Here is a 20,761-nt window from a genome sequence, read left to right as displayed (position 1 = left end):
GTTGCGGGGAGCCGCGGCGGGAGCCAGCAGGGGGCGCCGAGTCTCGCCGCCACGGTGGGGAGGAAGAGCGGGCGGGCTCCCTTTGGCGCCCCCTGGCGTGGTAGCGACGCACGTCATCGCTCTGGTCTCCGCCAATCGGAGGCGGCGGCGTGGGCTGCGCGCCGTACTGCGCCCTCGCATTGGCCAGCGCCGCAGCAGAGGCTCCCGGTGCGGCCGCAGCTGTCTGTGTGGAGCGGCCATGACGGCGCACAGCTTCGCTCTGCCGCTTGTCCTGTTTTCCGCCTTCTGGGGCCTCGTGGGCATCGCCGCCCCCTGGTTTGTGCCCAAGGGGCCGAACCGTGGGTAAGTGGGGACTCTGGGGGAAGGACGGGAATGGGGGGCCCGGAACTGGGCCTCACCATCCTAACGCCAGTGTCTCCGTAGGGTGATCATCACGATGCTGGTCACTACGGCTGTGTGTTGCTATCTATTGTGAGTAGCTCGAGTCGGGCCCTGGTGCCGACCCCACCTCCATCCCTTATCCTCCCTTTGTGTAGTTTCACTGGGCGCAGTGGCTGCTTCTCAGCCTCCTGCTGGTGGATGAATGGGACGGCGCCCGGGCTGCGGCCTGCCTCCCTCCGGGTACTTGACCTCCCGAGGCAGCAGTCTCTCTGCTAGCTTCTTGAGGCACCAGCATTCCGGGAACCTGTCTCTGCCTCTATGCTGCCGGGGCTGACAGCAGGTTGGGTCTGTTTGCAGCTGGCTCATTGCCATCCTGGCCCAGGCCAACCCCCTGTTTGGGCCACAACTGAAGAACGAGACCATCTGGTACGTGCGCTTCCTCTGGGAGTGAGCAGTCCCCGGGAGCCAGCGCCTGAAGGACGTCCCCCCAGAATTCACACCGTGAGTGGACAGAGGGTTGGGTTGGCACAGATCTCCCCACTTGCCTGGCTGAGGAGGGACCTGCAGGCTAGTCCCTGCCGGTGGGAGATGCTCTGGCTTTTGTGCAATGGCCGTGGTGAACTGGCCTCAGTGTGGGGCTGCTGGTTCTGTACTGGTCAAACCAAGCGCTTCTCTGAGCCACTGGTTTGGTTCTCTAGGTTTGTGACAGCTCCTTTATGGGTACAGTTTGATGCTAACTTCTTTCTATCTCCCCCAGTTCTTGCTGCTGTTCCAGCCTCTACCTTCCCATGCCAGGCAGCCCTCAAAAGTTGCTGGAACAGAGGTTGGGCCCGCTGCCTTGTACACCCTGAGTACTACAACCTGAACCAATGATTGCTGAGCGTGACAAGCAGCACTCCTGCCTGGGATGAGGGTCTGCTAAGCTCAGCTCTGGGAGCAGCCATGCTACAGGGGAGAGATCCTCTCAGGTGGCTAAGTGTTGCAGTCACTGACACTGAGCAACATCCTGAAAAAGACCTATGTTTAATGCCAGCAGATTGTGCCGTGCTCGGCCCTAGCAGTCCTCCATCCCGCCCCAAGTGAAACTCTGGCTCCCAGTCCAAGCTGCCCAACCAGTTACCATATCCCTGGTCATTTTAGCTATCAGTCACCCCTCTGCATGACAAGTCAGGAGCTTGTAGCACCCTCTGTTGTATGGTCAGTCCACTGTAGTGGGGGTGGTTCTTGCTAAGCCAGATTATGTCTGTAGGTGGGAAAAAGAAAAGTCTTCTGGAGAAGCATGCAGACCCCTTTGATTGTGATGAGCAAGGTCCTGGGGTGCAGGGCAGGGCATTCTGATGAAAGGGGTTCAGTGTCTCCTTCCACCTCAGCAGTGAGTGTGCTGCGGTAGTGGCTAGGTACCACCACTGCCCCAGCCTGTGTTTTGGTTCTAAAAAGTGAGTAGAGTGTTGTGTTTTCAGTTCTCCCATATATGTCACATAACTTATCTGTATTTATTTATCTGTGTTTGTGTTAAATTTGTGTTGTGGAAATAAATCCTTTTTCTAGTAAATGGTGCTGGAAGCAGCATCCCTACTTTGAGGGTGAAGAACAATCTTGACTTTATTGAGACTTCCTTCCTGACCTCACTCTTGTATTATGAGAACAAGATTAGGATTCCCAGCTGTTGAGTAGGAGGGTAGCAGCACATTGGTGTGTATCCTTGATGCCATCTGTGCACTCATTTTGTTGGGCCAGGGTCACAGGAAGAGCATGTGTTAAACGGTGACTTGAGTACCCGTCCAGCCTCTTGTGGTAGACAGACGTGCTGGAGCCTATTTCCATGGCCGTACAGCGGCTAAACTCAGTGGCCCCTTTTACACACTAAGGTTAAAAAGCAGGAGCAACTTCTTCCAGGGACTCTGAGTGGACCTTATCTTAGGGGGAGGTGGGGGGTTACAGCAAACCTCAACAACAGTTCAGGTTGGACTGGAGCTTTCTTTGCTGCTAGCAGCTTGAGAGTTGAGCTCAGCTGTTTTTCTGATGGAAGAGCAGAGAACATCTGCCAGTACTAAGGCAGCTCCATGGTCCCAGTGCAGGGACATAAAGCAATGCTCTGGCAAACATAGACTGTCTCCCCAAGTTGTGCCACCAGCCAGGAGCTGTCACTGCTAGGGAAGTGCTTGCTAGAAAACACCAACAATGCTGTCTGGGTCATGGAATTTGTTTATTGCTACAGGAACAGCTGAATTCAAGTAAAAAGTGACAAACTTCATTGGCAGGGGACAGGGGTGCTCCAGCCCCAGGGGAGAAAGACTCATGCCTGTATGCCCAGCCAGAACACAGGCCTGCCCTGGGGCAGTGAGCTGGGCTGGAGTAGGTGGTTCCCTCATGGGCAGGCCCAGCCTGCACTCAGGGTGGAGAACCAGAGGTCCTGGTACTAGTTCTTGATTAATGTGTGGGACATTGCAGTGCAGATGTGCCCAGAAAGGAATGCATGAAAGGAAAGGCAGTCCATATTAGTGGTGCCTTAGGAACCAATCCCTGAGCCCTCTTGGGCTAGGATTGTGGGATTGTCCTGGGAGGGAAGATACAGTAAAGAACAGGACAGCTTAAGGAAAGCTGCAAGAGGGGCCAGGCTGGACAGAGCAGTTCAGGGGAACTTGTAGCTCACCTCATTCCTGCAGTTACTTTCCTGGGGAAAGCTGTTTTTTAGCTCCTGGGCTAATAAACTGCAGAAAGGCCACCCCAGGTGATAAACTACACCACCTCACCCAGCCTGCACTGCAAATGAATGGCTGAATCACAGGGTGGCCCAATGCTTCAGGCCTTAGGTTGGCTGCATTGGTGATAGCGTCCTGCTTATCTGAGGGCCCTGCCAGTGCCGCAACCTTGAGCCTGCTGGCAGCAGAGGACTTTGCCCTACACCATGTAATGAGGCAAAGGCTAGAGGCCAAGGAATGCTAAGATTAGGACTGGGGCAAGGTGGAGAGGAAGACTTCAATGTCTACAGCTGCCTCAGCCCACAGGCTGTGTTTCTGATATGGAGATGATGGACTGCAGAGTTGAAATAGCCTTTAAGAAAGCCCTTGGAGCCCAGGCTGTCACCCAGTCCTGGTTCTGCTGGTGCAAATGGAAGGTGTGTACCACCATCATGGCCCATTTCCCTGGCCTGGTGGCACCACTACCTTGTCCAGCCAGAGCAGGGTGAGCTGGGCCGAGCGCAGCTGCCGGCGGTGGATGCGGCGCAGCCGCAGGAGGTAGAGGACTATAGCAAGCACTACGACCAGGATGCAGGCGAAGAAAAGATAGTGGTTGTAGACAAAAGAGAGGCGCAGCCAGGAGGGATGTGCTTGCCTCATGCTCTCCCGACGGAGATCCCTGCAGAGAGGAGTCAGGACTTGCTCTGAGGTGCTGTTAGGTACTACCATAGGTAGTGCTCTGTTCCCCTTGCTGGGTGTGGCAGAGCCCTTTCCCTGTAAGGTAACTTCTACTCATCCTCACCCACCGTTCCCTGAGTGATGCCATCAGCAAGCCAATGGTACCTGAGTGGCAGAAACCGTGTCTTGTAGAGAATGGCTCCCAGAGTCCACTGCACCTCCCGGTCATATACCAGCTGGGCTGTGCGCAAGCTAGGGTAATCCAGGGGGAAGTGGAAGCCCTGGTGAAGGACTTGGTACATCCAGGCTGATTTGAAGCACTGATACCTGCAGGCATGGCACATGGGAATATCAGCCACATAACGCTACCTGTACCACAGTCTCTCACCTCAGCAACCCTCCCTCCCCAACCACCGGGAGATGGCACCCCTCAGACAAAGCCACTTACTTCAACCGGTGCTGGTCAGCATGTGCAGAGTAGAGGCCACCATGGAAGCGCTGTGTCAGCACCTCCCATCGTTGCCTGCAGTACTCCTGGGGAATAGAAGTTGGGGATCAAAGCAGAGAAACAGCCCCTATTCCCTCCCAGCCCCAGGCTTGGGCAGTACCCACCTGGGCAGCAGCAGTGAAGGTAGGGGCACTGTAGCGGCCCCCTAGGCGCAGCACATCCTCGGTGCAGTAGAAGAACTCAGAGAAGCCATAAAACTCGCTGTTGCTAAAGTCGATGGGTGCTTTGTAGGCCCCCACCAGGGAGGGCTGGCTGCTGTTGGGTGCAGCTAGGAGGGGTTGCACCATTTCCACACAGGCCAGCCAGTCCCCTCGACCCCGCACATACAGGGTTTGGCGGTCCCTCACCACAGTGTCCTCCAGCCCTACAGGCAGGCAGGGGTCCAGGAAAGGCATCTCCGGGCTCAGCCCTGTCTGGTGGCTGTATAGGCTGGAAAACAGGTCAGGAAGAAAAGGCAATTGCACAGGGTTCTTGTACTACCCCTAAAAGCTTAGTTTAGGGCTGCCTCACATACAGAGACCCCCTGCACCAGACCAAGCCATATCTCCTCATACCACACAGTGCTGGCACCTTCCCTGACACCTGCTGAGGCCACACTTGCCACATTCATCACACTGACCTGTGGCCATATGCCCTGAGCATCTGTAGGATGCATTAAGGCACAGCCCACCCCAGACATCCTGCAAAGATTGCCCCCCTGCTAGCCTCTGGGGCTCTGGAGGCAGGGTTTCTCCTGGCACAGGAATACCTGGGCACCAGGTCTCTCCACCTCTGGTGACAGCTTCACGTAGTGCTCTGGGAAGGGGAAATAGAAGACAGCTCGAGGTGGGGATGTGACAAAAGATGTGCTGAGTAAGGCAGTGCTAGAGGAGGAAAACGCAGAGCAATAAAAGCCAAAAGCCACCAGAGAAGTCTCCCCACAGCCTGCCATGAGGGGAAGAGGAAGAAGGCAGGGAGCTACAGCACTAATATCTGCTGGGCTTGGAGAAGGGCAGTGCCTGTACACTCTGTGCCAGCCTGGGCACCACCCACTGCCACATGGCTGCTGCCAGGGTGATTGTGGGAGCTTTTATTGCTTCAGGTGGTTCTTGGAACAAATCCATTGTGGAGAGGGTCATGTGAAGGAACCAGTACCCCATTTTGCAATGCCCCAACAGAGGCACCTCTAGGCAAGGCAGCAATACCGGTTGTGCGCATAGGTCTGGTTCAGCACAAGGTCCTCATAACGCTGCCGGGCAAAATTGCCCCCAAAGCCCAGGAAGGTGTTGACATAGACGCGGTACATGTGGCCAGTGTGCTGCACATCACAACCCAGGTTGAATTCTGCCAGCAAGCTCTTAGCAGCCTCTTCCTGGGGATACAGAGAGGTCTGTGATCAGCAGTGACCCAGGGAAGGCAGAGGCTGCTCTTGGGACCAGCTGGCAGGTACATACCTGCTGCGAGGAGAAAGTTCCAGAGTCAGGCACCTCGTAGGCAATCTGTAGGGAGGCGCCCCCCATGTCTAGGATTCCCACTGTTCGTTTCCGAACCAGTGACTCTTTCTGGTCCCCCAGTGCTACGGTGACCATCGCATCCTCCTCTGCAACACACAGCAGCTTGTCAGTGAGGAACAGGGCCTAGGACAGCATCTTCTCACTGTCACTGCTATTCAACCATAGGAACCTTGTGGGGCTTCTCCACCCCTGAAATTAGCCACATGCAGGGCAGCAGGTCCTGGCAAGGCCCCCTTAGCTTTGTAGGTTCCCTCAAAGCGTCCACTGATGGAAACCACTACAGGAAGAGTACTACAAACCCTCTCTCCCTAGTTTTTCTCCCAAGTGCTGGAGGTGTGCCCCTCACACAGGAACTTGTTTCTCTGACTGGAGCAAGTGCCCCTCCAGGTCCCAGGCTTAGGAGAATTCGACACACGTATCTGGGTTCAGGCATTGCCTGGCCAGAGGGACAGCCACTACCCACTTCAGAGCTTCCTCTTATCTCCAGCTCTAGGGTGAGCTCCAGCAAGGTTCTGTCCAGACCCTTCCAGCTGCTTTACAAGCAGCCAGACTCACCATCCTCATGGTCAAACCGTCCCAGCACAAAGTTAATGCCAATCCAAGCATAAACACCTGCACAAGACAGAAAGAGTCGTTGTGGCAATATACTAAAGAGAAGTAAGCAGCGCTTTGTGGCTGCTCCTACCTTCCTGTTTCCCTGAGATCACTTCTGCATGCGATTTGGAGAAGAGGAAATCAAACTCCAGGGGCACGTTTCTCACCAGGTCGTCCAAGATTGCAGCTTGCTGCCTGCAAGGATGCAGAAGAGGGACAGGTGCTAAAAGACCTTCACTAGCAACTCTTCTTCACAGGAGTGCAAGAGACTGTGGGAATCTCACCACAATATACCTTACAGCCAGCCCTGTGAACCTTGCTGCTGCACCCAGTCCACTTTGGACATGAGAAACCAGCTCTATCCATTTGAGACTCCAGTAAAAGGTGTCTTCTCTCAGTTACTTCCCAGCATGGTCAAACCCTCCTTGTGTAGCCCTTGTCACTACAACATGCCCTTTTCTTTCTCAGTCCCTCTTGTCTCCGCAATTCCTATTTCTCCCGTTAGGCTTCAGACAGGTAGCTCTCTTCCCCGGCTCTCGCAGCTGAGAGATCGCCGAGAGCTCCTGGCTCCCGCGACGAGCTCACCTTTCGGGCAGCAGCCGCATGCCTGCCGTGCACAGGATATAAAGCGGAGTTTCCTTGTGCTTCTGAGCTGGGACGTGGGCTGCCGCGAACTGAAGCAGAGGGCGCAGGTAGGGCGTAGCTTGCTCAGGGGCTGCCGCTGCCGTGGAGATGCCTGCCCGCGGAAATGAGGCTGTGAACCAGCCAGCCTCACCACAGGCTGCAGTCGTACCTGTTCAGTATGTGGGGATATCGGGGCCAGAAGCAGAGATCGGTAGCACCGACCTGGTTTAATTTTCTTGACTACGGGACGGCTGCTCCGATCCCTCATCTGCTTGATGTCCAGCAAGTCGTGGGGGTTCCCGTTATGCGGAGGCCAGAAGTAGACGAAGACCCGGGACCCGCTACTCCCGCAATCTATGACCACTCCGTAATTGAGGGCCGAGTCCTCAACGTCAGTGGCCGTCAGCTCCTCCGCCCGTGCCAGGTACCTAGGGACGGGGCGCATCAGCACCACCAGGCAACGGCGAGCCCCGGACCCTCAGTAGTCCCAGTCCTAGCTCACCTCTCGTCGCGCCGGGAAGCGCGGGGAGGTGCGGCCCAGCGACGAGGTGCGGCGACCGTCAGCAGCAGTAGCAGCCCCACGATGAGAGCAAGCCCCAGCACTGCCGGGCGCTGCCGCGGCACCGGGCAGGGGCAGGGTCCCGATGAGCGCCACGACGGGCAGGAAACGCCAATCCTGAGGGCAGAAGCCACAGTTCAGCAGCGAGCCCGGGCCAGCCCCGGTTCCCAGGCCCGGCCCCGCTCACCTGGCCATGTGCGCCCGCCGCCGCCCGCCCGCGCATCGCCCCGCTGCCGGTACCCGCCACCGGCACCGGCGGCCACGTCACCAGACAACCCCGCCACGGCCAATAGGGGCCCCCGCAGACGAGCCCCGCCGGGCGGCGCTCCGCCCCTCGCGATCAGTAAACCAAATCGTCATCGACGCCCTCCGGCGGAGGCTCGCCCACGCGACCAGGTGACCAATTGGATCGGGACGGCACGGCGCCCCCAGGAGGCCAAGTGCCGCATCTGTCTTCGCCCTTGCTCTCACGTCCGACCTTCGCCGGGAGTCGTCATCCCGAGCCCTCCTTCTGCGCGCCCTATCGCAGGCTCTCTACCGCCAGCAGCCAGCCAATGCGAAACACCCAAATAAACAGCACGCGCCGAGCGCCGGAGTGGCGGCCGAGGCGGCCAATGGTAGCCCTCCGGTCCCGCGGAGAGCCGCTGCTGGCGGGCCAAAGGTCCCGGGCTCAGCGTCCAATGGGATGCGCGTCGGGGCGGAGCGCAAAGTTGAGACACGCAATGGGCTGCTCGATCCGGCTGGGTGGGGAGTTCAGACGGCCAACCGGCAGCGCACCCGAACGCGCCGGAGGCAGTAGCCAACCAGTGGCGGTGTCCGAGCTCCGGAGGCGGCAGCCAATGAGCACTGAACGCGGGGATGGTAGGCGGCGAGCAGAACCAGTGGGCGCGCGGTGGGGGCGGGCGGCAGGGCGCGGCGGCCAATGGGCGCGGCGGGGAGGGGCGGGGAGCGGCGCACGGGGCGGCACGGCGCGGCGAAGGGCCGGGGCGGCGGCGGCGGTGGCTGCGGCGCCATGGAGCTGGGGGCGGGAGCGGGGGCGGGCGCGGGCCCGGGCCCCAGCCCCGGCGCACGGGGCGGCGCGGAATCGGGCCGCGTCTTGCTACTGCTGATGGGAGGCGGCGGCGGCGCGGGCTGGGCGCGGCGGGGCGGCGCGGAGGCAGAGGTGGGCCCGGGCTCTGGCGCCGGCCCAGAGGGACCCGAGGCAGCACGGGGCACGGAGCCGCGCTCCCCGCCTGCCCCCGACTACGAGGCGCTGCCGCAGGGCGCCGCTGTCTCTACGCACATGCTGGCGGGTGCCGTGGCGGGCGTCATGGAGCACTGCGTGATGTACCCCGTCGACTGCGTCAAGGTGCTGGCACTGGCGGCCGGGCGGGGGCGCGGTGGGGAGGGGGGCGGCAAACCGGGTCCTGACCGGGCGGGAGGTGGGAGTTGCCCCAGTCGGTCCCACGAGGGTGACGGGACGCCCGCCCGGGCCTTGTGTTGCAGACACGGATGCAGAGCCTGCAGCCAGAGCCCGCTGCCCGCTACCGGAACGTGCTGGAGGCCCTGTGGCGCATCGCCCGCACCGAGGGTGTCTGGCGGCCCATGCGGGGCATGAACATCACAGCCACCGGCGCCGGCCCGGCCCACGCCCTCTACTTTGCCTGCTACGAAAAATTAAAAAAGACGCTGAGCGACGTTATCCACGCGGGGGGCAATAGCCATGTGGCCAACGGTACTGCTTCCGATGCCCCCCGGGGGGCCACGGAGGCCGGGGGCTACCGCGGGCCGCTCCCTCTCAACTCCAGGGTGGGGAGACGCCGAGTTTTGGCGGTAGGGAGGTCCAGTCCGGTCCCACTCATCTGCAGGGCTGTAGCCGCTGCAGGGTCGGGGTGTCCCGGATATCCTAAAGCCCTGTGCTCTCCAGCTGTGAACCAGCTGTGCAGTGCTGTGCCGGCGTGCTGACAGACTAGGGGAAGAGCCGGTCCCGCACCTGCTGGAGCTGATCGCAGGTATCTGGCTTGAAGCTGGGCAGCAGCTCCAGCTCGGAAGGATGTCACTAGAGGAGCTGCCTGCAGTGGAGTTGGGACGAGATGGAGACCTATAGGTTACTGGCAGAGCTCACTCCAGGAGCACCATGTGGTTTTGGAGCTTGTCTTGCCATGATGCCTGTTGCTTGGCTCAAGGAGATGCCGTAGTGGGGAAAGCATAGGGTCAAGGGGAGAGCAGGACATACCCCATCCTCATCAAGTGTGCAGTGGAGTACCATTAGCTTTCCCCTTCTCCATGCATGGGGCTTGGGACACTTGCTGTTCTCTTGATCCTGTGTTAACTGTTGGAATCAGCTTGTCTATGAGAGTTCCAGTCAACCCTTGGGAATGGACAACCTCTCACAATCCTCTCCCTATTGAGCTTTCTCTGAGTGAGAATTACCGAGGGCCAGCCAGCCTTTTGGAGGGGACATGAAAGTCTCTTTAGGATTCCTCTCTTTTTCAGAGGCCTCCTCCTGTGCCTTGGTAAGGGACCTGAGGCTATGGTAGAGCCCCAGGGTACCTTGCTGGTCGTGTCCCCCCCCTTATCTGTGGCAGTTCTTGTTTTGCAGGTGCAGCCGGGTGTGTAGCAACGTTGCTCCATGATGCAGCCATGAACCCTGCTGAAGGTAACAATGGTCCTGGCCTGCCAGGGAGGGGAGGATCAGGGACTGCTCGTGCCACTTGGGTCCCCTGTGCAACACAGAGGGTGCTTTCTCATTACACACACAACTGCAAGGATCCTGTGGGGGCTGTGGCTCTAGTTAGGGATCCCAGTGGCTGCCTGTTACAGAGAGGGTAGGTAGAAGAATTTATTTTGGGAAGTGCAGCAAATGTTATCTTATCCTGAGTCAAGAAGGCACCAACCTTTTTCCTGGAGATTTGCTTGGTGAGTCACCTGGAATCAGGGCATTGCTATGGCAAGGTCTCAGAAAGGTGGGCCTGTAGTTGAGGAAAAACTGTAAATGAAGCAAGTATGAAAGGGTTCTAGAGAAATCAGGAAAATGCTGCTTTTGTTGAGTTTGGTATGCTTGAAAGAGTGGGAAATTGTAAAGTTTGAACATGGTGTAAGAAGGAGGAATACTACAGAAAAGCCAGTCGTGAGTGTATTTTTTCCTCTTAAAACCGGGGGGGCTTGTGATGGTGCAGGCTTCAGCTGATCTGGGCCTGGCAAGGCTCCTGCCTGCCTTCTGACTGGCTGGAACCCTGAGGCACAGACAGGCAGATGAGTGGCCAAGACCATTGTCATTTCTTCCCTGGAGCTTGTCATCTTGTCACAGCTGCAGTGGTTTGTAGTCGCATTGTTATTTGGTTCCATGTCATGTTGAGGCCGGGAGGCAGGACAGCAGCAGGCTGCCCCACTGATGGATGTATTGAAATGAGTTGGTGCTTGCCCCAGAGTGGCTGTGTTTTTGCACTGGCCTTGTAATAATTGCTGGCTGATGGACTCAGATGTGCTGTGCTTGTTCTGGGCTGCAGCAGGGGTGGCTGGGGAGAAACAGGCTCATCAAGATTGTGAGTTGTCTGAAAGCAAAAAGACTAGATGCAAGGAGAGTTCTTATGACTGGTAGTTCTGCAGTGGTGTATGGGGCAATGCCAGTCACTTGAGAGTGAGGTTGGATCTGGACCTGGGTATTGGGGGTGATCCCTGAGGCTGCAGCAGCTGTGTGGTTTGGGGGTGGTGTTATACGTGCAGTGATGATGCCTCGGCAGGTCTAAATGTCTACAGTCCTAACTGGGGACTTGCAGAGCTCTGCTGATCCAGCATGACCTTACTCCCAGCAATTAGAGAAAGTCTGTCTTTGCGCTTACTTTTTCTCTCTCCTCTTCACTTCCATGCCTGGGTCCTGACTGCTGTTGCTGGCTGCCACCATCTGTTCCAAGTGGTCAAACAGAGGATGCAGATGTACAACTCGCCTTACCAGCGTGTGACGGACTGTGTGCGGGCTGTGTGGCGCAATGAAGGGGCTGGAGCTTTCTACCGCAGCTACACCACCCAGCTCACTATGAACATCCCCTTCCAAGCCATTCACTTCATGACCTACGAGTTCTTGCAAGAGCAGCTCAACCCCCACAGACAGTACAACCCAGGCTCTCATGTGGTCTCTGGAGCCTGTGCAGGGGCTGTTGCTGCTGCTGCCACTACACCTTTGGACGTTTGCAAAACGCTACTCAACACCCAGGAGTCCCTGGCCTTGAGCTCCAACATCAGCAGACACATTACAGGCATGGCCAATGCCTTCAGGACGGTGTACCAAGTGGGCGGCGTGACCGCCTACTTCAGAGGAGTCCAGGCCAGAGTCATTTATCAGATGCCCTCGACAGCGATTGCCTGGTCTGTGTACGAATTCTTCAAATACATCCTCACCAAACGCCAGGAGGAGCGGCGTGCTGGGAAGTGAGCCAGAGCCGAGCACCGTTCCAGACCTGCTTCACCTCCCCTCCTGGTTTGTGTTCTGACCCCTCTACCTTTTGGTTTGGTTTGTGGTGAAGAAAGGGGGCGGTGAAGCCCTTTAGGGTTTAGTGATGCTGGCTTTCGCCTCTGGCTGCTGCAGCTCTGCTCAAGCTGTACAGCTTGCCCTCTCCCAGGGTCCTCCGAGGTGTCCTTACTGGAGGTGCAACCCAGGTCACATCTCCTGGCGTTCAGTGGAGCTGTGCTCCTGTCCTTCCCTTAACCACAACCTGTCACACAAATCTCACCCTTCCTCAGAGGGGATGGTGAATGTCCTGCCCTGCTTCTGGCAGGGCCAAGCTGAGCTTGCAGTCACTAAGGAGGGGGCAGTGGTGGCACTGTCTTGGGTTGCTGGGGGCTTTGTCTGGCTTTTGGCTGAAGCGAAGTGTAAGCCTTGCCGTTGTCTTGTAGCACGCACATGTGATGCTGACTGCCCCAGTGGTGGAGTGGAACAGGAGGATGGCACTTGAGGAGGGGAGCCTGTAGGTTTGTTACTGTTCCTGCTCTTGACACCTCCAATAAAACAAATTCTGCTCTATCCTCATGTCCCCTTCTTACTCCCCATGGCCTACCTTCCAGCACCATGCCTTTCTGACTGTGTGGTGCTGAGCTCTTGATAGGTGCCAGAGGGAGAAGCGAAGTGGAGTTTGGGAGTAGAGGTGGGACATGAAAATCTGCCTGTCAGCCACCCTGGCAACATACAAGGAGGAATGTGTGCCATATCCTTTGCCTTGTGGCCCATCAGCTGCTATAGGCATGGGATGACTTCACTGGTGAAGCTGAGATTCATGCTCTTTGATTTGGTAGTCTCACATCCTCAGTCTGACCAGGGATTCTCAGGATCCTTCCAAACTGCTCCAGACAGATGTTGGAGGAGAGTCCCAGATTGTGTATGTCTGGGATTGCACTGGATTTTTTGCACTTGGATGAGGCTAGAGGGTTTTGTGCACCTTGCACAGGAAATCTGGGGCTCAGCAGGGATTTTGCCCTGATTTTGAGTTATTAAACTGGTTTGATACTTGATGAGCATTTTAAAAATACCACCGACCTTGTTCAGAGTGCTACTATTTTTTTTCCAAATCTAATGCTAATTAATAGAATAGCTTATCTTTTGAACATGTTAGTTATCTTGATAGTGACTTCTTGTAGGGTCCACTCAGCTCTCGACCTGTGAGCCAGGCTTACTGAATCATATGTTCTGCACCAGAGTATCACCTAGTTGTGCTGACCCTCCCAGGCCAGAGCTCAGCATTCCTCAAGCTATGTGCCAGTGGATGACCCCTAGCTTTCCCAGGATGTTCCCACAAGTGGTTGCAGTAGAGCATGCACTCCATGCTGCCATGTCCAAAATGACAGCCTGGAGGAGGTGGGTTCACAGCCACCATAACATGCTGCCAGTGAGCATCTTGGTCAACTCAGGGCTGCTGCAGAGGATCTGCTGGCTAACATACAGCTACTAGGGTGGACTTTACTGCTGCTGCAAAGGTTGCTGAGTGAAATGGTGAACGTGCAGCCCTCTAGGAGTTGGAGACCAACAACCCCTGCACTGTAGATCCAGGTGCATGACGCTCCCAAGCTCCTGTGAACCCTTAGCTCTACCTTAAATATCTCTTTTGCTCAGGGTTCCTGAGGATGGATGCTGAGCTGCCACCTATGGGATTTCTGATGGTCTGGGTGTCTCTGGGCACAGCGTGTTCACAGCCACTGCTCTGCAGCCCAGGTACACCTGGATTGTGTGCCTGTCCTTTACTCCCTGGCATGGGCTGCAGGTTCCTGGTGCTTCCTTTTGCTGCACAATCAGGAGGATGAGGAACACCTTCAAGAAATAAAAGCCACTGGAATGCAGGAGCCTACATTTTACTCACCATTTCAGGAGCTGGGGCTTTAAGAAATAATTTGAGTATAGCAAGATTTGGCAACCCACAGCTTTTCCACCCAAGAAGATGAAATCTCAGAAGCAAAAATGTCTGGGAGACCGAAGGAGAATTAACTTGGCAGGGCATTAGATAGGTACTGGCTCTGCCAGGATGGATCTCCCTGCTTAGAAGCTGAAAGCTGTTGACAGCAGAGCTGCAGCTTTGCCTTTAACCTTCACCACATACCAGGGTCATGAGAGACCCTGCAGAGGGAAAGGCATAAGCAGAGGCTGGGAGGTGATTAACCACATTAGATCGATCAGCTGCTAAAAGAAGCTCTATAAATGTCAGCTGGCAAAGGCATGGTTGAACTCTAGGATGTTTCCAGGAATAACTGCCGATAGAAGTGCTGAAGGAAGGAGCGAGACCCCCAGGAGCAGGGAGATGATGAGTCAGCACAGAGATGCTGCCATGTGGGCAACTGGCTCGAACACTCCCCTGGCAAGGGCACGGCCTTTTTGATCTCCTGCCACTTTGATAGCTTACCCAGCAGCTGCTGGGTGTTGCCCAGCACAGACAGCGGCAGCCCCAGGGAGGATGGCACTGCATGTGAAAGATCTGGCACTGCAGGGACAGCACAACCAACCAGGGGGTTTCCAGGTATCCCTTGGATAGACAAAAAAAAAAAAAGAGTATGTCTTGGGTTCAAATGCAAGTTCCCAGAGACTCTTATAAATTTGGTAGACCCAATGACAATTTATAGAATTTATAGAGTTTATAGAGTGCCCTCCCCTCCTCCCCCTCCTTTCCCCAAAAGACAGGGAGAGAGATAAAAGGTAGGGACACCCCAATAAATCAATCTCACTCGATTTGGAAGTTAAAAAGGAAAAGTTTAACAATAACTTAGAAAAAGGGATTGGAGGTAGGGGAGTTTACAAAGGATAAGGAAGGGAAAACAGCAAAATACAAAACAGGGATGGATACAACCCGAGTAGTGTGATGGTGTCTCTGCCTCGTGGCTGGTATGCAGTATCAGTGTGTGTGTGTGTGTGTGCGATCATGAACGCAGGTAAAAGGAGAAAAAGAGCAAGAGCAAGAGAGTGAGGAGCAGGAAGTGCTCCTCTTTTATACCGCAGGAAGTGGGGGGAGTGGGCTAACCATCACCTGGAGTGTGGCCCACCCCTGAGGAGGGGCCAAGACCCCTAGGGTCAGGTTCAGGGTCACTCCCCCAGGAGTGTTAACCCTATACAGAGTAGGAAAAAAATCCTGTTCTGCCGACATCTTCATTCTCTGAGCTGAGTTTCTGGCACAGGTCAAATGCTGGCCATGATGTGGTACAGCTGCTCCCCAGCTCTGCCATGGTGAGAGTGTCTCTAGCCAGTCCAGTTCCTCTTGCACCTTTGTCGTGATGAGAGGTATCAGTTATTGAACCAGTGTTCAGCTACAGCCTCTGCCTTCTCAAGGTGTGATAACATCTCAGCAGAGCCATGCTGCTCTGACTCTGTCTCATGGCCTCCTAGGTATTTGGCTGCTCTTTGACTGAGTTCCCTCTTACAGTCTCTTCTGAGACTATTTTTGGCTTTCCAGCAAGGAAGCTACACTCAGCCTGGCAAAGTTTTGGAGACAACCCATTTTTATCTTCTGTCCCTGTAGGATTCCCAACCACATACAATTTGGGCAGAGATTTGCTGCCTTACCTTCACATGCCTGACTGCTGTTTGAGCCCTGTCCTGCTGTAAATCCCTGTAAGTCCCACAACTTACAAGCAGGCAGAGCTGGGCAGTGCCATTAGCCTTACCTCACTGATAGATTCAGGGATGCCACAGCTCCACTGTGTCACAAGCCTGAATTATTACAGGCAGCCAGAGTTTTCCATGCCAGAAGCAGCTCAGGAGCCCTCTGTCATCTTCCTGGGGTAACCAGAGATACCTATGTTCCCACAGATTAAGGGCAGAGCTGGGGTGAGGGGAGCTGGAGGGGATTAATCTCCCACAGAGCAAAAAATGGACATCCTTCCAGTGCCCTTTCCTCATACCTTCAGCTGGCAGCTGGTGGGCTCCCAGGCTGCTCCTGTCCCAGGAGCCAAATATAGACCATTGGGTCCCAGCCCACAGCAGTGGGGGCTTTGCCAGCCCAGTTCAGGGGCAAGCAGGATAGCCAATGCCTGGACTACCCAGAGCTTCCCTGTTCCTCAGCCCCTCTGGAGCAAGTGTCTGCCAGCCCAGTTCAGGGGCAAGCAGGATGGCCAATGCCTGGACTACCCAGAGCTTCCCTGTTCCTCAGCCCCTCTGGAGTGGGTGCCAGACAGCCCTACTCAGCAAGAGGAGATGGTCAGAGTCATTCAGGGGCTCAGAGGTGGGCTCCCAGCCTCCCTCCAGCCCCACCACACTGCAGCTCTGGGATTCCTCAGGGTTCTGTCAGACCCCAATAAAGTAGTACAAGTTCTCATGACCCCACAGCTTTACAGCAGTGGTAAATGCAGGCAGTGGGGCTGCTTGGATACAGAGCAGACACTGCCTCTGGTGGGCCCCGGGAAAGCCTCTTCTGACCCACCTTACTGCCTGGGTTAAGCTGTTGAGAGACAGCCCTTGGCTGAACTGGTCCTAGCCTGCCTGATTCCAACTGTACATTATGGAGCAGGAAGGGAATGTAGCCTGAAAGGTAAAGCTGAGGCAAACAACCTTCTTTCTTGGGTATAAAGAGCCACCAGAGAAAACAATCTCTAGGGCTGGGTTGTGACTAGTCTTTGTGTGTCTGGGTTTATGGGGAGATATTGGTAATACCTGTACTTTATGCAGGATTATGTGTTGAAGTCCTCCAACAACAGGCTGCAAGTCGTCCTGGGTGGCCCTGGGGAGATGCTGCTGGTCCGAAGCTGGGTTGAGGGCAAGTGGCATGTCACACTGGGGAGGTAGCAGAGATGGGAGAAGAGCCATTTCTGGGCTGGATGGGAGTGACATGGCAGAAGCAGCAGGAGTCATTCTCCCAAGAGCAAGCAGGTGAGGACAACTCGAGGCTAGTGTGACACTAGAGGCTGCTCTGGGATCAGTCTCAAAAGCAGCTGAAGCAAAGGCTGGTCCAGAAATGTTCAGCGCTAATGTCGCCAGCCCGGCATGCATGCAGGTATTGCACTGCTCATGGTGCTAGCTCCAGAAAACCCCCGAAATCCTCCCGTGGACAACTGTGTCTTGGGGGGGTGACACAAAAGCCTCCTGACAGGGCACAGACCATTCCTGGCACGGCACCTTTGGGGACCCATTAGACCTGAGCAGTATGTGACCCGGAGCGTTGCCAAGGGCTACATAAAGGTGAGCGATCAGGGAATTGGGATAAAATTGTGCCTCTATCGGGGACACAGCTCCCTCTGGTGAGGACACAGCTGTAACGGGCTCCGCGCGCTGCACGCTGCCATCCGAAAATGTCCCTGGGCAAGGATTTATCAGGAGTGAACGTGGTAGCTGGAGGCTGCGGGCAGTGCCAGGACATCTGGAGCTTTGGGAAGGGGCTCACAACCTCGGGGTGAATCGCGTCACTTGGGAACGGAGAAGATAACCAGAGGAAAAAAAAAACTGCTGAATGCCTGTGCTCAGCTAAAAACAAACAAACAACAACAAAACAAAAACCACCACTATGAGCAAAACACGGCTCCCTAGAAACGGACCTGCACGGTAGCTAGAGATGGAGAAGGGGGCACTGACCCTGTCCCTCGCCCTCCCACTGCAGCCTTTCTTTCGCTGCGCGTACAAGTCTCGGTGGTGCTGTCGGCTGCAGTGAGGCTGATTGTGCCATGAGATCCCAGTTACCGTCGGGCTCAGCTCCGGGGAGACACCAGCCCGCCCGGAACATCTGCTGTCCCCGAAGCCACTGCTGTTCCCAGAGCCGGGGGTGTGATGTCAGCGGGAGAAGGTAGCCCTACTCGGCTGCTCTGCAGCCCTCCGAGCCTTGCAGGGGCACTCAAGCACTCCCTAATAGAGCCAACATCATGCGCGGGTGGGGGACAGAGGGGTATGTGTCTCTCTCTGTCCCCTAGAGCCTGCCGACAGATGGCGGTGGCGTACCTCGCCTGGGGACAGGCCCCAGGAGCAGTAGCTCAAATGACAGCCCAGGGAACCTGGCATTCCCGGGCAGCAGCCCGCCGGCGGCGGTGGACTCTAACGGCCCTGGCACTGCCTGAGTGCAGCAGTCCTGGGCGAGCGCGAAGGGTCGTCCCCGGGAAAAGGTCTGTGGACTTCATTGCCCAGGTGGAGGAAGGTGGCACGGTGCAGCCTGGAAGGGCTCTGGCTTTCAGTAGTGCTCTGCCCTGAAGGGAAGAAAGATGTGGCGTCCTCTGAATTCACCTGAATCCCTCGTAGCAGCACTGTGTCCAGTCTCACCAGTGCACCAGTGCAGGGAGGAGAGAAGCAACGGCTAAAATATGCACACACCCTCAACCTGCTTACTCAGGTGTAGTCATCTTGCAATGCATGGGACAGATTGAAGACTAGAAAGGGTCAGTGGCCATTTGTGACTCAAAAAAATAAGGGAGGCAGGTCCCTGGCCCTTGTGCTGGTGGACAAGTAATGGGAGCCTCACAGGAGGTTACACAGCATGAGTGCCTGTATTTTAGTTACCTGATCTATGTCTGGCCACAGCTTTCTTGGCACTGGAGAGCACTTGTGCAGTAGCTTCACACTGCCATTAACAGAAGTAGCTTCCAGCATCTCTGAGCCTTGATGGCTTCATAGAGCCCTGCTGGCTGGACAGCCTCTGCAGCTCCCCACTCTTGGTGGCTAGAGTGGAAAGCAATGTAGAGCAGGACCTGCAAGTCCAACCCAGATACCACTCAGCAAGGCAAGAGTGGACACCACACCAGGACACAGCTGAGTCTCCCCAGTTTCCTGGCCCCAAGGCAGCGGGAGGTGGCTGTGACAGGGTTGAAGTAGATGGGATCAGAACTCAGTGAGGTCTGTCTAGATCCATGGGCAGCCTGTCCAGTTTCTCTGGGAAGCAGTGTCTCCACACCTATGTGAGCTCCTTGCTGATGACAGCAATTAGGTGGTGAAGAGAAGAATGAATGAGAGGGGGGGATGACTGCAACAGCAGGGAAGGGAGAAATGGAAAGAGTCTGGGAAGAATGGGAAACCAAAGCACATCTGTAGTGCTGCAGAGGGAACAGTGTTGCTCCCATTTGATTCTGACCACGATGGAGAGGTCACAGGAAAACATCTAGCAATGAGATTTGGATAAAGTCTCCCTAGGAACCACTGGACAAAGGCAACTTCTGCTCATGGGCTCCTCCTTGGCCAGGAAACTCAAATGCAAAACAGAACATGGAGCCTATGCCACAGAGTGGGCTTGAGGCCTGGTACCTGAAGTCTGGCTGCCCCAACATTCTTTTCTTTGCTTTAAGTCAGTGCACTGTTTTAGACAATGTCACTCCTGTCCATAATCAATCAGCACCACCCCACCCTGACTCCCAAGCATCAGGAAACCCCCTGAAACAACCAGGAAGAAACAACACATGCTCTCTGCCCCTTGACCATGGCCCTCCCCAACCTTCCCTCTCTCCTTCCCTCTGACTGCACCACCACAGCCTTAGCGAAATCATGCTGGAGGAATTTCCACAAGCACCTTGCAGCTCTTGTCTCTCATTCTGCTGCCAGCAGCACCCTGCTTCACCCCAGGGTGGGAGGGAAAGGATACGTCATGAGAAGGCACTGCTTCCAGTGCAGCCACACAGCAACTTCCCTCCATTGTGTCTCCGCACCCTGGACAGCCTGTCCAATCTGCAGTCTCCCACCATCTCCCTCCCACTGGCCCCTGACGGCTGTTCCTCCTCTTTGAAGCACTTCACTTCCGCCAGCCTGCTCCAGGCCCTCCAGCACTGCCAGCTTTTTGTACTGCTCTGTCCTCCCCATTAGCTTTGGGTCTTTGGGTGAGAGTCTGCAGAGGTGTCCTTCTCACTAACCCCCTGCCCTCCCCCGGAGTCTGAGCTGGTGGGACAGCTGTGATCTGTCCTAGGATTGGAGCTTGCTATAATGGACATCTAGAATCTTTCATCACCATGCCACATTGGCCTGCAGCCAGGCCTCTGTGTCCTTCAGCTAGGTGCTGTTCCAGCTCTGTGCAAGGAAAGGAGTCAGGGAGTGCATGTGGATGTGACCAGGTGCAAGTGGGACAAGCATAAAATTGACCTCATACCTATGGCAATGCTGGTACTGGTATCGCCTCTTGCAACGCAACCATGGGGTACTTGTGTGCCCCTTTGCTTAATTGTCTGTGTTCCAGAGACCATGGCTGGAGATGCAGGCAGTGTGCCCCACACCAAAGCTCTGTTTTCACCCAGAGCCTCTGGGTGCTGCCAGGGATGAGGTGGATTTCTGGTCATCTGCCAGCTACTTGTAGGGGACATGCTACGGTGGGAGCTTGTACTATGGTCATGATTCACCTAATTTGCACAGTGAGGCATGAACTCGCATAGGCTCCCTATTTTTGCAGACAACAGCCTGTTCTAATATGGAGGAAAATGCAATTCTTTCCTATGGCAGAGACAAATCTCCCCAGCCTGACTGCTGTCACAAAGAGAGAGCATTACCTATCTTTGTTCTTGGCTATCCTGTTTCTACCCACGAGACCACAGAGCCTTAACCACTCATCTCTGAAAGCCAAGATCAGGGCTTGGGCTTCCTCTCCTGTGACACCTTACTCCCACCCAGCAAACAATCAGCTGGGCGTGCCGCATCCTCTCCCAGCACCGGCCTCATGAATCCTGCTGGCCTCGTCGTGGCTTGCTGGACATCACCATGCTATGCCAAGACGAGGCAGGGAGCTGCGTGTGCTGGTTGCCCACTCTGTCTCCGCGGTGCTGCAACGGAATTTTTGTGGTTCATTTCAAACAGCAGATCCCAAGGGGGTGTGTTTCTCTCATGCAGTGGAAATGTGCACTG

The 20,761-nt window shown here is 55.8% G+C and overlaps 3 protein-coding genes across 4 annotated transcripts; 2 read left to right on the top strand and 1 right to left on the bottom strand.

Moving 5' to 3' along the window:
• The first annotated feature begins 45 nt into the window (after positions 1–45).
• On the top strand, positions 46–1,933 carry LOC135176041 (V-type proton ATPase subunit e 2). The gene is made up of 4 exons (XM_064144635.1): positions 46–342; positions 424–471; positions 739–882; positions 1,139–1,933. The coding sequence occupies exons 1-3, from the start codon at positions 239–241 to the stop codon at positions 830–832; spliced, it is 246 nt and encodes an 81-aa protein (XP_064000705.1). The 5' UTR covers positions 46–238; the 3' UTR covers positions 833–882; positions 1,139–1,933.
• Positions 1,934–2,568: 635 nt separating this feature from the next.
• On the bottom strand, positions 2,569–7,894 carry ENTPD7 (ectonucleoside triphosphate diphosphohydrolase 7). The gene is made up of 12 exons (XM_064144627.1): positions 7,706–7,894; positions 7,462–7,635; positions 7,182–7,387; positions 6,921–7,071; positions 6,427–6,530; positions 6,297–6,353; positions 5,682–5,827; positions 5,433–5,599; positions 4,353–4,677; positions 4,189–4,274; positions 3,906–4,067; positions 2,569–3,741 (listed from the first exon to the last, which is right to left on the bottom strand). Exons 1-12 carry the CDS (start codon positions 7,711–7,713, stop codon positions 3,513–3,515), a joined length of 1,815 nt encoding a protein of 604 aa, XP_064000697.1. The 5' UTR covers positions 7,714–7,894; the 3' UTR covers positions 2,569–3,512.
• A 615-nt stretch (positions 7,895–8,509) lies between these two features.
• On the top strand, positions 8,510–12,517 carry SLC25A28 (solute carrier family 25 member 28). Of its 2 annotated transcripts, XM_064144625.1 has the most exons (5): positions 8,531–8,866; positions 9,004–9,232; positions 10,100–10,156; positions 11,412–11,974; positions 12,391–12,517. In XM_064144625.1, the coding sequence occupies exons 1-4, from the start codon at positions 8,531–8,533 to the stop codon at positions 11,927–11,929; spliced, it is 1,140 nt and encodes a 379-aa protein (XP_064000695.1). In that variant the 3' UTR covers positions 11,930–11,974; positions 12,391–12,517. The 2 variants fall into 2 exon arrangements, with proteins under 2 accessions (XP_064000696.1, XP_064000695.1); XM_064144626.1 differs by having other exon boundaries at positions 8,510–8,866; positions 11,412–12,517.
• Positions 12,518–20,761: the final 8,244 nt, after the last annotated feature.

The sequence above is a fragment of the Pogoniulus pusillus genome, chromosome 6 (genome assembly GCF_015220805.1).
Source record: "Pogoniulus pusillus isolate bPogPus1 chromosome 6, bPogPus1.pri, whole genome shotgun sequence".
Taxonomy (NCBI): domain Eukaryota; kingdom Metazoa; phylum Chordata; class Aves; order Piciformes; family Lybiidae; genus Pogoniulus; species Pogoniulus pusillus.
Note: the sequence above shows the minus strand (reverse complement) of the source record. Positions and strands in the feature narration are given on the sequence as shown.

Bases quoted from the DNA above. Each gene is read 5' to 3' on its own strand.
- LOC135176041 (XM_064144635.1), top strand. From the start codon at position 239: ATGACGGCGCACAGCTTCGCTCTGCCGCTTGTCCTGTTTTCCGCCTTC. The intron at 343-423 runs GTAAGTGGGGAC...GTGTCTCCGTAG, and splicing joins CCCAAGGGGCCGAACCGTGG to GGTGATCATCACGATGCTGG. The intron at 472-738 runs GTGAGTAGCTCG...GTCTGTTTGCAG, and splicing joins GCTGTGTGTTGCTATCTATT to CTGGCTCATTGCCATCCTGG.
- ENTPD7 (XM_064144627.1), bottom strand. The intron at 7,072-7,181 runs GTCGGTGCTACC...TTCCGCGGGCAG, and splicing joins AGTCAAGAAAATTAAACCAG to GCATCTCCACGGCAGCGGCA. The intron at 4,068-4,188 runs GTAAGTGGCTTT...CCATGCCTGCAG, and splicing joins GCTGACCAGCACCGGTTGAA to GTATCAGTGCTTCAAATCAG.
- SLC25A28 (XM_064144626.1), top strand. From the start codon at position 8,531: ATGGAGCTGGGGGCGGGAGCGGGGGCGGGCGCGGGCCCGGGCCCCAGC. The intron at 9,233-10,099 runs GTACTGCTTCCG...CTTGTTTTGCAG, and splicing joins CAATAGCCATGTGGCCAACG to GTGCAGCCGGGTGTGTAGCA. The intron at 10,157-11,411 runs GTAACAATGGTC...ATCTGTTCCAAG, and splicing joins AGCCATGAACCCTGCTGAAG to TGGTCAAACAGAGGATGCAG.